At 46.2% G+C, this 13,247-nt stretch overlaps 1 protein-coding gene and 1 non-coding gene across 2 annotated transcripts; both read left to right on the top strand.

The window, feature by feature from the left end:
• The first annotated feature begins 107 nt into the window (after positions 1-107).
• On the top strand, positions 108-13,245 carry LOC114352554 (uncharacterized). Its single transcript, XM_028304187.1, has 14 exons — positions 108-219; positions 764-887; positions 1,948-2,094; positions 3,178-3,353; positions 3,765-3,959; positions 5,292-5,507; positions 6,860-7,040; positions 7,568-7,781; positions 8,275-8,419; positions 9,333-9,461; positions 9,860-10,008; positions 11,053-11,293; positions 11,679-11,825; positions 13,110-13,245. The coding sequence occupies exons 1-14, from the start codon at positions 208-210 to the stop codon at positions 13,176-13,178; spliced, it is 2,145 nt and encodes a 714-aa protein (XP_028159988.1). The 5' UTR covers positions 108-207; the 3' UTR covers positions 13,179-13,245.
• Positions 3,375-3,446, top strand: TRNAL-UAG (transfer RNA leucine (anticodon UAG)). Its single transcript has one exon. It is a non-coding gene; the product is annotated as a tRNA-Leu (tRNA).
• Positions 13,246-13,247: the final 2 nt, after the last annotated feature.

Raw genomic sequence — 13,247 nt, 5'->3', positions numbered from 1 at the left:
CCTCTTCGTGATTAGATTAAAAAATATTGATACCCTCTAGATTTGACAGCTGTCGCGGTTGACATAAGCTTGATATAAAATCAATCAATCAATCAATCAAGCTTTATATCAAAATTCATGTGCGGTTAAAACACGTTCAAAATTAAATTCAAAAGTTTTTAACACTATCTTGTACTTTACATTCAGTATCGCAGAAAATCTTCCAAAATGCATGACACGGTAAGATACATTTTTACAAGCTTTTTTAACCACTAACTTTTGCCAACGCAATGTCAGGTGATATGCAAGTTACTGAAAATACACCTTGTAATAATATTCTGTTTAAGTATTACCTTTTTCTACATTAATAGTATAGTAAACAAGGTGTAAAAGATAGTATTGCCGTTAACAACCAAGATCTAACCTTAATTTTGTTTGCAACTTTCGTAAGTTTCGTTATCGTAGATCGTAGCTTACGAAAGCGCTACGACGCCCTACGCCGTAGCATAGCTACAGTCTACGACGTGGTTACGACGACTCATTGCTTTCAATTCAATTATTTTAGCGATTTTATTAAACACTCACGTTTTAATTAGTTGCTTTCTATCATCGTCCTAATCACTGTTTTAAAAAGATATTGTTAAAATTTGAGGGTAGGTAATTGTTATTCAAAATTTAATTCGTATCGCAAGGTGTTGCACTACAGCTAACTTAGGGCTCGCGCGCACGGGTGACTTGTCACCGTGACTCTTGGCCGTGCTAAATAAAAGCACTTACTTGGCAGATAGTACGCCTGGCTGACGTGTGGAAGACGTGCAACAAGATCCGCGCCGCCGCCTTCCGCGTGGGCCTCAACCTGTGGGACTGGTACCGGCCGCTCGACCCCGAGGGCAACTCGCTCATATCCGGTAATAACACTATGATTTGTAGATCCTTCTTCCTTCTATCATAAAATCTGTTAAAAGTTACGAACTTGCTTTTTTTTTTAATGGCAACCACATCTCCTCTGTGGGAGGTTTATTTCTGCCAATGTCGAGTTTAATTTTTTATCTTGCAGTAGAACGTGGATGTTTCAGTTTAATTGCTTTTCGTGAATCCGTGAAAATTAGTATTCTCGTAAGCAGGTTTCAAGACGCCGTGGGGTCCAAAGCGGGTTGTTCATACGACAACTCATTCGACACTCGATGCGCGCTCAAATTCGAAGTTTTTAATGTTTTTATACATTATTTATTACTTCACTGTACATTAGAATACAAAATAACACCAAATTTGTACACACGAACTTACGTTGAGGGGAAATGTCATACGTTATCTCCACTTGATAGATAGATATTAATACGAAATTATGAATACTCATTGTATTTTTTTCCTCAACTTTTTGCTTTGGTAGTGATCATACCCGTAGCTCTTTCAGATTATCACTTTCCTACGCAGTATCCGATCGTTTCGGCATACAATCTTTTAAACACTTCAAAAAACTAGGCACGCTCCAACACCGTCGAACGAGGCGTGTTATACTTACGTAGGTGGCACTTGAACACCTACGTGCTTTCGAAGACAGCTTTTACGCGCTTGAAATGCGAATCTGAAGGGCCCTTTTATGTTATTTTCTACTAATATTAAATGTGAATGTTTGTTAATCTTTAACGTAAAAACTACTGAATACATTTTGACGAAATCTTATACAGTAATATTGTGATTATGCAATAAACGATTGAGTATTGAGGCCTATGTTCAGCTGTGGACGATGATGATTACAGTAAAATTGTAACATTTATGGGCTATTGACTATTCGTCGTTAGTGAGAAACCCAACTGTGCGGTGCGGCGCCGCAATACGGCACCGTCTCGCTCAATCGAAGTGCGGTGTGCCTGCGGTGCGGCGCCGGAACGCACCGTCTGGCATATTCATTGATTTTTATATGCAGGACCTGTGTGGCTTCTCCCTAACTCTGGTGTCCCGTTTCAGAGTCGAAGTTCGTGTCGGTGCTAGCCGGGCCCCTACGCTCTGTTGTGGGGCTGTCGGACGCGGAGATCGCGCAGCTGGCCGACTACTTCCGCGCGCAGGACGGCCGCGTGCTCTACCACCAGCTCTGCCAGATCATCCACGGGGAAGGTACGACTCTCGCTGCAGCCTGTCAGCTCTTGTCTACGGCGCTCGGTGGTCGAGCCCTTGCTTTGCTATAACGTGCTAGCTCTTGTTTACGTCAGCGCTTTACCTACCATGTAGGCAGGTCTGCTTAACTCTTTTAAAACCCATGATTTTTGGTTCCAGAAGGAGAAATGTCATCTAATACTCAGATGGGTTTACATTAACTAAGTAGACATTGGATCATAATAAAAAATATCGTAAAAATACATATATCGATCTTTCCTTTTTCTTTTTTTTACATAACTTTTTTTTTTTAATTCTGTCGTCTGGCTAATTACTTATTCAGTTTCCATCCAATATAAAATAAGTGCATAAGCTAAACAAAGCCGCGGGAAAGGTCGATATAAAAAGATTTAATTGAAACAAGGCGAGTAATTGAAGTGGCAAGCACGTGGAAGAGTTATTTTTGCCGCTGCAATTAGCTCAGTGCACACTGCATAGTGCAAGTGCCTTTAGATGGATCACTTCACATTATGTGGGTATTTCTCTGAAACTAGTGATTCAATAAAATGATACCTACCTTACCTGATGATACCTATCATAATAGAAAATGACTTAAAAATGAAATGGAAACGTATAATTTAATCTTATAATAAAATGATTCCTATTCTAATAAGAAAAAGAACGTCAGACGTCATGTTAGGTATATTATTTATAATCGATATTGTAACACATGGAACTATTATTAATAGGTCCCTACTATTATCGCTCTCTTGTGACCGAACGGTCGCGGCCACTGGGTCACGGCGGTCGATACTGAGCCCCAGGTCCCAGCTGAACTGCTTACAAACTAGCTCCACTAACCGACATCTCTCGAGGGTGTAATATTAGTCATTCGACTTATGAGCATCACGTACACGAAGATAATACTCGCTATCCGTCGTTTTTTCGACATTAGAAAGAATTTGTTAGCCAGCAATTCAATTTCTTCCAACTCGTAGAATCGATTCGTCAGGTTTGTAAATTTATCTTGGCATGGAGTAACGATACTTATATTGGCTGTGGGTTGATTGTCAACTCTATTGTAAACTTGTGGCCTCTGAACAGATGCCGGCGGGCGCGACAAGACGTCGGCGGACTGCCTGCTGGAGGCGTGCCCGCCGCCGCCGGAGCCCGCCTGCCACACGCTGGACCAGTGGCAGCTGCGCCGCCTGTGCTGCCTGCTGGCCACCATCGCCGCGCGCGAGATCCCGCTCAAGCCCTACTTCCAGGACTACGAACTGGTACAATGTGACCAATTAACCGCCTCTGTGGTCTAGTGGTAAGACCACCTGCTTTAGAAGCAGAGGTCCCGGGTTCGAATCCCAGTGGGGGCAGATTTTTCTGTTCGGTTTGGTTGGTGGTAGGTATTGTTCTAAGTCCGCCTGGCTAGCTACCACCATCTTACCTAAGTCTGTCGCCATAACAACAATGTTAACAGCATTGTTGTGTTCCGGCAGTTAGAGGTAAGATAGCCAGTTCCTCCGTGGTTGAGGATTCCGGGTGAAGCTCGCTTCCACCTTCGGCCTGATCATCACTTACCATCAGGTGAGATACAGGCCAAGAGCTTCCTCGTTGTGGATTAAAAAAAACCATCTGATTCAAGTGAAATCCTGAAAGTGTACTCCTGAAACACCATCAGTCTGCTTCTCTAGGTGGCGAAAAATGACGGGCGCATAACGTTCGCGCATTTCGCGCGCATCCTGGACTACATCGGCGTGCTGGTGTCGCCCGAGGACTTCAACCTGCTCGTGCGCCGCTTCATCAAGGACTCCTACACGCTGGACTACGTGGAGTTCCTCAAGGCGGTGGAGGCGGTCAAGAAGGAGGGCATTCAGGGGCTTGGCGCTGTGAGTAATTTGATCTTAATAGTCTATTTCGAGAATAGATTTTATGATAGACTAATAATGAAAGGTACCTACAGCCTTGGCCAAAAGTATTGAGCACCCCCTAAATACTGCTTATACGTGATAACTATAAAAGATACTCAAAGATATTTGATAAAAACCTTTCTTTGACAGGTTTTGAAACATAAACTCACGGCACAACGTGCAATAAAACACGTTTCGAGATGTTAAGCTATGATACTGTAGTATTGTTAGTCTTTGAAAAATCATAAAAAATCTTCTTCCGACCTCGCTGCTGAGTTATCAGCTGAAATTAATACGCCGATTTCTGCAAGAACAACTCGCAGAAGACTCCAAGAAGCTGGGCTTAAGGGCTATACAGCCAGAAAGAAGCCATGGCTCTCAGTAAAGACCAAAACAGCTCGTTACGAGTAGGCTTTAAAATACCAAACTTTTACCGAGGAAGATTAGAAAAATATTGTGTGGTCAGATGAATCAAACTTTGAGGTAAGTTAGCCAATATCATGTAATAACAATACGCGACAATAATATTATAAAACTATATTTGTAAAAATAAATATTGGACCGAAAAACACTTAACAAAATTTCGTTACTTTACGATTGTTGGCACACCTGGTGTGACATTTGTCCGTCGTCGAGTAGACGAAGAATTTACCCCGGAGTGTAAGGTACCTACCGTCAAACATGGCGGCGGCAGTGTGATGGTCTGGGGGTGCATGAGCGCCGCAGGAGTTGGGGAAATGTTTGTGTGTGAAGGACGCATGGACTCTACAAAGTACATAAACGTTCTTGAATCCGCACTTCTGCCCTCGTTTACAACACTTTTTGGTGACACCAACATGGAAAGCGTCAAATTCCAGCAGGATAACGCACCTTGTCACAAACGATGGCTTGGTTTAGTGACAATAACATCGAGCTGCTTGAATGGTCTGCCCAGTCACCAGACCTGAACCCCATCGAGCATTTGTGGGGTCTATTGAAGGACAAGGTCCGGCGCCATTGAATAAAAACAAAAGAAGACCTAAAACGTCGCTTGCGGGAAGAGTGGAACGCTTTAACATGTGACGATTGTAATAAATTAGTACAATCTTTACCAAAAATAACTTTTTCAGAAATTAAGGCAAAGGGTGGTCCAACAAAGTATTAATTTTTTGTTGTTAATAAACAATATAAAACTGTTAAAAACTGTTTTGATTCAGACACATGTATAATTCCTTCAAAATTAATAAATATCATGGGTGCTCAATACTTTTGGCCAAGGCTGTATAATAAGAATTAGACCCACATCACCTCGCCACCGGTTTTTACTTTCAGGAATACACAAACCCGAAAGCGGTGATCGACACGACGCTGCCGAAGCTGTCGCGGCCGGAGGTGGCGGCCGGGCTGTCCACGGCGCCGCTGGGCGAGGGCGACGTGTTCCACCCCGCGCTCACGCCGCCGCGGCCCTCGCGCCAGCTCATCGAGCTCATGCTCCGCGTCCAGGAGTTCGTCATGCAGAGGAGGATACGAGTCTCCGAATTCTTGAGGGTAAACTTTCACACTGTACCAATAATATCTAAATATATAAAAGGAGAAACTGACTGACTGACTGACTGACATATCCACGCACAGCCAAAACGGCTAAACGTAGGTACTTGAAATTTGGAAGGGAAGTAGCTTAGGTACCGAAAAGGTACACTAAGAAAGGAATTCCCGAAATTCCCACGGGAACGGGAATTAGCGGGAAATTCCTTTTGTAATTTCGGGAATTAGCGGGAAATTCCTTTTGTAGGAAAAATCTAAACCGCTTAAATTAGACGCTTGAAAGGATGATGGGCACTTTTCTATGGAATCTGGGCGTAAAACCAACAGAAATGTAACTACTATTATTTGTTAGGACTTAATATCAGAAACATATTTTCATATAAATAACTACCAAAAACTCCCGGGTTTGCTTGGAAATTGACATAATGTGTAATAGTAATAGGAGCTGCGCTGCGCAAACAAAAAAATATTATTAATTAATATACTTATCTACTTACATTTTAAATACATTAAGTTATTTATCCATTATTATGTCCAACAAATGGTATATTTAAACCATGTTCTACATTATAAGCGTAGGACCATACCTAGGTACCATTTAGTTTAGAGAAATGACATGAACACAGTCATGTTTCAATGGGATTTCTACCGTTTAAGTTGTAATGTTGTCGCATAATCGATCACGGATCGATTATTAATCGATATTGCCAAATAACGATTTATCGATTAACAATTCGATTAATCGATTTTATTGATTACCATCATTATTATCATTTGATTGTTAATTCAATACCTTATTTTCAGCAATATAATCGATTATTGCAATCGAATAATCGATTATGATTTATTCGGTATACATACTTACTAAATCGATAGAATCGATAGTAAGATATGATACAAAACTCTCAATATGATCAATAAAAGATATCTAATTGACCTAATACTATTTTTATTACCCTAATGTGATGTGAAATACTATGGAAACTTTGCATATTCAACGACCTCTATCTCCGTATCCCCGCATATTTCAGGATTTTTGTCATACTATGAAATGAAGTACTAGTATTAAGCTTTAATTTGGTATACTTTTTGTTTCTGTTGGTTTAACGCCCAATATGCCCATCATCCTTTGCCTTAGTAAACTTAAAGCTTAATAGTTACAACAGGATATTGCAAAATTCCCACGGGAACGGGAGTTAGCGGGAAAAAACATTTGTATGAAAAAATCTAAACCGCGTAAGATAGATGAAGGGGGTAAAACGGGATCCACGCGTACGAAGTCGCGGGCGGCCGCTATTACCTTATGAGTGTTCATCTTCGTGAGTCAATCAGCTATTGGATGATGTGTGTCGCAGGACTACGACCCGCTGAACTGCGGCCGCATCGCGCCGCAGCAGTTCCGGCGCGCGCTGGACGCGATGGGGCTGGGCGCCGTGCTGTCGCAGCCCGAGGTGGTGTGCGTCATGCGCCACTACCTCGACCCCAACGACACCGAGCGCGTCTGCTGGCGCACCTTCGAGGACGACTGCGACCAAGGTTTTGAAATTACATAAACAGAACTTTTGAACGCCCCCTTTTGACCATAAAAAAAATCTGCGCCCCCCATTCTCCAGTCCTGATTATTTATGGGTCGTATCGAGCAGTCTGCAATGTATGCTCTCAGCGGTCGCAGGTTTTTTAATACTTAACACACAGATGGCCCGCGTTCCCCTTTAAAGGTCTTAGTGCCTCCCCTGGGGGGGGGCGCCTCCCAATGAGGGCTATCGTTTTTATACTTAACAGTTGGCACCCCTGGCGATTGACAGGACCTTACTCTACAGTGGCGCCATCTTGATGAGTGCAAATGCGATAGTCCTCCTACCACTTTAGCGCTCACAAGTTGGCGCCACTGTCTTCGCTACTAGCAAGTGACAGGACCTTACTCTACAGTGGCGCTAACTGGTGAGCGCTAAAACGATAGCCCTCATTTGGGAACCCCTGGCTTTGAGTGTGTGTTAACCGAGGTTCTCGCGATTCCTCCCTGAAAAAACATGTAAAAGTACGCTAACGTGCGTGTGTTGCAGTGTTCACAACAAAGGAGCTGGAGAAGCACCCGACAGCAGTAGCGGGCGCGGCGGCGGAAGCGGTGCGTGAGCTGCCCCCGCGCGGCGCGGCGGAGGAGGCGGGCGGGCCGTCGGCCGGCGCGCTGGACCTGGCGCAGGCCGCGCTGCTGCGCGTGCGCGCCGCCTGCCACGAGCGCGCCATCGACCTGCGCCCCGCCTTCGGCGAGCACGACGAGTCAGTGTTTTTAGAAAGTAGCCGAGAACCTTGTCCTAAGACCATTTTTTTACGGGACTATTCCCACCTCTCGTTCCCACCGCTGCAACACCTGTGTGGCCAGACAGACAGCTTGACCGCCATAAAGACCCAACTAATGAAGGTCAAGTTTGTCCCGGGGAAAGTTAAACTGTCATTGGACCCGCAACAAAATTAATCTGAAGAACATAGTAGGAGTTCGAAGTTAAGGTTCGACTTCCCTAGAGAAGACCTAAGACCATTGTAGAATCATAACATTGCTAAAGCCTGGTCCGCGAGCACGTAGAATATTGTCCAATGACCCCAAGCTACCCACACTTATCGCTCGCGCGTAATTATGTTGCTGTCGCGCTCGCACACTCACTGCGGGCGCCCGTCGCACAGTCGCCCGTTGGACAAAATTCTACGTGCGCTCATGGACCAGGCTTTACCTCTTATTTTATCATGCGAATGGACGGTGTGACCTGGTCGGCAGACACAACAACGGGCACGTGTCGCGCTCGGCGGTGCGGCGCGTGCTGGCGCGGCTGGGCGTGCTGCCCACGGCGCCTCAGCTGCGCGCGCTCGAAGCGCGCTACCTGGACGACTGCGGCTTCAGCTACGTGCGCCTGCTCGACGAGGTCAGCCCAACACTTGGCCTTTGGCACTAAGCGAAGTCATAGGCATAGGGTATTTACACCTTTTTTTAACTGGATTAAATCAATCCAGAGGTCGTAATTTCCCAGTAGATTTTTTATTTCTAATTTAGATTTTTCGCGCGGAAACTAGCCACCATGCTGATTCGGCTCGTGACGTCACTCCATAACCAAGTACCTAATACGATTACCAAAAACTCAGTAACAAAATTTATGAAAAAAAATAGTTATAATGTTTACTTACATGGCTGTTTTATCATTTCTCAACTGTGCAGAATAGATAAATCGGGATTAACTAAATGCAAACATTTCGCAACCATCAACGTATAATGATTGGTAGATTTGTAGGTACTATCCGCTTTCACAAAACCTTATTCCATGACGCGATTTTGATAAAATAATAAAACTTGTAAGTCCCTAACGTAATGATAACACAAATAAATTCAACAAAGAAACACAGAGCACGACAAAAATCTAAGTATTTTGTGTAAGTAGGCAGAAGTAGGCTATCGGAATAATTATCCCGTAATGGCGAATGGCGTTTCAAAAATTGAAGAACAGATTAAAAAAAGTATTTCAACAGATTAAAAAAGATGTTTTTTTAACTGTAAGTTATAAATATTAAATTAGATTTTTAAGAATAAATATCAACGTTTCTCGTTTGTTTTTTTATTAAATCTTTAAAATCATGAATTTTTTTTCTTACATGGTGTAAAATACCCTATTGTATTATGAGGGTTCTTGAGTGTTCTTGCTCTCCAACTCGATCGAATCCTCAAGACGAACGCTAGCCAGGGGCCTGGATGATAAAGTTGAGAGAACGTACTTTGAGAGAGGCTTTCGTCCAACAACTTAGTGCCATGGACTGATGTTAAAAGCGTGCGATGGTTTCCCACAGATGGAGGAGCGCGAGCCGGAGAGCGCGACCATCGCGGGCCCGTCGGGGCCGCCGCCGCGCCCCGCGCACGCCGCTCACGACCCGCTGCAGACCGACATCGTGCAGATCCTCGCCAAGATCAAGGGCAAGGTACATTAACCATTATTAAACCAGAATTAGCAACTGCTACAACCCGAGCCGTAAACGAACTAAAGTCGATGACATAGCCCAACGGATTAGTAAGCTGAAGTGGAAATGGGCGGGGCATATAGTACGCAGAACTGACGGCCGATGATGGGGCAGCAAAGTTCTGGAGTGGAGGCCACGTATCGGAAAGCGCAGCGTAGGACGTCCACCCACAAGGTGGACCGACAAACTCATAAAGGTAGCGGGGAGGCGCTGGATGCAGGCCGCCTCCAACCGGCCATTGTGGAAATATTTGGGGGAGGCCTATATGCAGCAGTGGACGTCATATGGCTGAAATGATGATGATGATGACAACCCGCGTCAATTTACAAACGATATGGTGACCTTGTGTGGCCACGCAGATGGTGCGCGAGGGCGTGCGGCCGCGCGACTTCCTGAAGCAGTTCGACAAGCGCAACGAGCTGGTGATCCCGCGCGCCGACTTCTACCGCGGCCTGGCCGCCTCCGGCCTCGCGCTCACGCCGCTCGAAATGGACACGCTCATGGAAGTGTGAGTACCCACAACACCACAGTAGCCGACGCCCAAGCACACAACCCTCATATAGGGTCAGCCAGAGCAACACAACTTAGAGAAATTGGAAATGCATTAAAGCCTGGTCCGTGAGCACGTAGAATCCCGTCCAATGACCCCAAGCTACCCATCCCTATCGCATCGCGACTGTGCGACGGGCGCCCGCAGTTGTGCCCGCAGTGAGTGTGCGAGCGCGACAGCAACATAATTACGCGCGAGCGATAGGGATGGGTAGCTTGGGGTCATTGGACGGGATTCTACGTGCTCACGGACCAGGCTTTAGTACCTTTATTATTTTAATCTTTTATTGTCACTATTATAATTATTATTACTGACGGGATTGGTGAACGGTGGTACGGGAGGCAATCGTAATAAAAGACTGCGAAAGAGGGTAGACCGATTTATGTTTTTTTTTTTTTTTTATTCACAACGAGGAAGCTCTTGGCCTGTATCTCACCTGATGGTAAGTGATGATCAGGCCGAAGGTGGAAGCGAGCTTCACCCGGAATCCTCAACCACGGAGGAACTGGCTATCTTACCTCTAACTGCCGGAACACAACAATGCTGTTAACATTGTTGTTATGGCGACAGACTTAGGTAAGATGGTGGTAGCTAGCCAGGCGGACTTAGAACAAGCCCTACCACCAACCAAACCGAACAGAAAATTCTGCCCCCACTGGGAATCGAACCCGGGACCTCTGCGTCTGAAGCAGGTGGTCTAACCACTAGACCACAGAGGCGGTTATGTCTGCCCATAACATCTCACCCGCAAGTTTCCTGAGTTACTCCGTGACCATGGCGCTTGCAACAGTGCCGAAATATCGGAAACTCGAAACTAAGGTACATGGTAGCAATCCCGTCAGTAATAATAATTTGGAAAATGCATCTCTTAATTCGTTACATTACAAGTCTGAGATACATAGGCCTTCATAAATCGCCTACCTAGGATTAACGGCAAAAGCTTGCCGTCAATCCTGTCGTAAAAAAAAGATTTTTTCCACGGCAATGTAATGTGGCCGGCAGTTTCTGCGCGCCGGGGCGGCGGCGCTACGTGGAGTACGAGCGCTTCTGCGACACGGTGGGCGCGGCGCAGACACAGGGCGGGCTGGAGCGCGCGCCGCTGCTGGAGCCGGTGCCGCACGTGCCCACGCTCGACTCGCCGCTCAACTTCCTCTCCTTCGAGGAGCGCAACATCGTCTCCGGCGCGCTCACCAAGCTCGCCAAGTTCCCCGACCAGCTCTCCAACATCTTGGAGGTGTTCAAGGTGAGTGCGGCGAGAGCATATAAGTAACTAAGTGCGGGCCATGGGGATTCATTTGCTTTTATGTGCTAACTAAAGAAAGTTTATAAATGCCTCTTTCGTAATCTGATATTCCAAATTCAGAGCAAATACCCCACTTATCTAAAAAGTATGTACCTACTTATCTATGCCGGACAAACTCGCTCCACCTTAGATTGCATAGTTCCTACTTTACTTGTTGGATGAGGGTTTTAATAAAGAGCAAGCCTATAGTATCCATAAAAAAATAGAAATCCTTTTTAACCGTCTCCGCCAGAAGGAGGGTTATGTTTTTCGAGTGTAGTGGGTACGCAAGTCTCGATCACCGTTGATTTTGAATCCTTCCCTACTGTTATATTGACTGTTATAGGACATGGACAAGGAGCGCTGCGGCACCATCCCGCGCGTGTCGGTGGAGCGCGCGCTGTGCCAGCGCCGCCTGCTGCAGCTGGTGTCGGCGCGCGAGCGCGACCTCGTCTACAAGGCCTTCGGCTACCGGCGCGGCTGCGGCGACGAAGTACGCCCTCTAGAATATCTATTGCAGCTTTCTTAATTTAATCAACATTTAGGATCTCTCCTTAAAGTCTCGCATGCGTTTGCCCAAAGGTCTATTAAACCTGAGCGATATTCGCTGCCGCTGTGGGTAGAGGTACCTACATACCACGCGGGTTTCGCTCAGGTATTTAGTATCAAGTATCGCGGCTAGAGCGACCTGAGCGATATTCGCTGCCGCTGTGGGTAGAGGTACATACCACGCGGGTTTCGCTCAGGTATTTAGTATCAAGTATCGCGGCTAGAGCGACCTGAGCGATATTCGCTGCCGCTGTGGGTAGAGGTACATACCACGCGGGTTTCGCTCAGGTATTTAGTATCAAGTATCGCGGCTAGAGCGACCTGAGCGATATTCGCTGCCGCTGTGGGTAGAGGTACATACCACGCGGGTTTCGCTCAGGTATTTAGTATCAAGTATCGCGGCTAGAGCGACCTGAGCGATATTCGCTGCCGCTGTGGGTAGAGGTACATACCACGCGGGTTTCGCTCAGGTATTTAGTATCAAGTATCGCGGCTAGAGCGACCTGAGCGATATTCGCTGCCGCTGTGGGTAGAGGTACATACCACGCGGGTTTCGCTCAGGTATTTAGTATCAAGTATCGCGGCTAGAGCGACCTGAGCGATATTCGCTGCCGCTGTGGGTAGAGGTACATACCACGCGGGTTTCGCTCAGGTATTTAGTATCAAGTATCGCGGCTAGAGCGACCTGAGCGATATTCGCTGCCGCTGTGGGTAGAGGTACATACCACGCGGGTTTCGCTCAGGTATTTAGTATCAAGTATCGCGGCTAGAGCGACCTGAGCGATATTCGCTGCCGCTGTGGGTAGAGGTACATACCGCGCGGGTTTCGCTCAAGTATTTAGTATCAAGTATCGCGGCTAGAGCGACCTGAGCGATATTCGCTGCCGCTGTGGGTAGAGGTACATAACCACGCGGGTTTCGCTCAGGTATTTAGTATCAAGTACCGCGGCTAGAGCGGTTTTCTCTGCCGCAGACGGTAGCGAATACCGCTTAGATCTGAACAGTATTATTACCGCATACCCACTGGGTTTTCTCTGCCGCAGACGGTAGCGAATACCGCTTAGGTCTGAATAGGCCTTTATTCAAAAATATTTATTTAAGTCAGACCTTGGGTAGTTTCGGCACCCTATATGGTTTGAGTGAATTACATTTTCCCTGTCAGTTCAACCTACGTACATCGCTGAATAGTTAGTTATCTATGGATGAATAATGAGCATCCCCGGCGCAGGTGAACTACCGCGCGCTGTGCAACGCGCTGGACGTGCTGTACGCCACGTCGAGCGGCCAGCCCTGCTGACCTCCTGCCCTCCCGCGCTCGTCCTGTGTGCTGTGCTCTCGTGCTCGCTCAATTAAACGTCCGGTTGCT

Source organism: Ostrinia furnacalis, unplaced genomic scaffold (genome assembly GCF_004193835.3).
Source record: "Ostrinia furnacalis isolate ACB-3 unplaced genomic scaffold, ASM419383v2 OfSCF0140, whole genome shotgun sequence".
Lineage (NCBI taxonomy): Eukaryota > Metazoa > Arthropoda > Insecta > Lepidoptera > Crambidae > Ostrinia > Ostrinia furnacalis.
This window is presented reverse-complemented; position numbering and strand designations above follow the sequence as displayed.

What these genes read in the sequence shown, in the direction of transcription:
- LOC114352554 (XM_028304187.1), top strand. An exon ending in CCAGATCATCCACGGGGAAG is followed by an intron (nt 2,095 to 3,177) that starts GTACGACTCTCG and finishes GCCTCTGAACAG; the next exon opens with ATGCCGGCGGGCGCGACAAG. An exon ending in GGCGCGGCTGCGGCGACGAA is followed by an intron (nt 11,826 to 13,109) that starts GTACGCCCTCTA and finishes TCCCCGGCGCAG; the next exon opens with GTGAACTACCGCGCGCTGTG.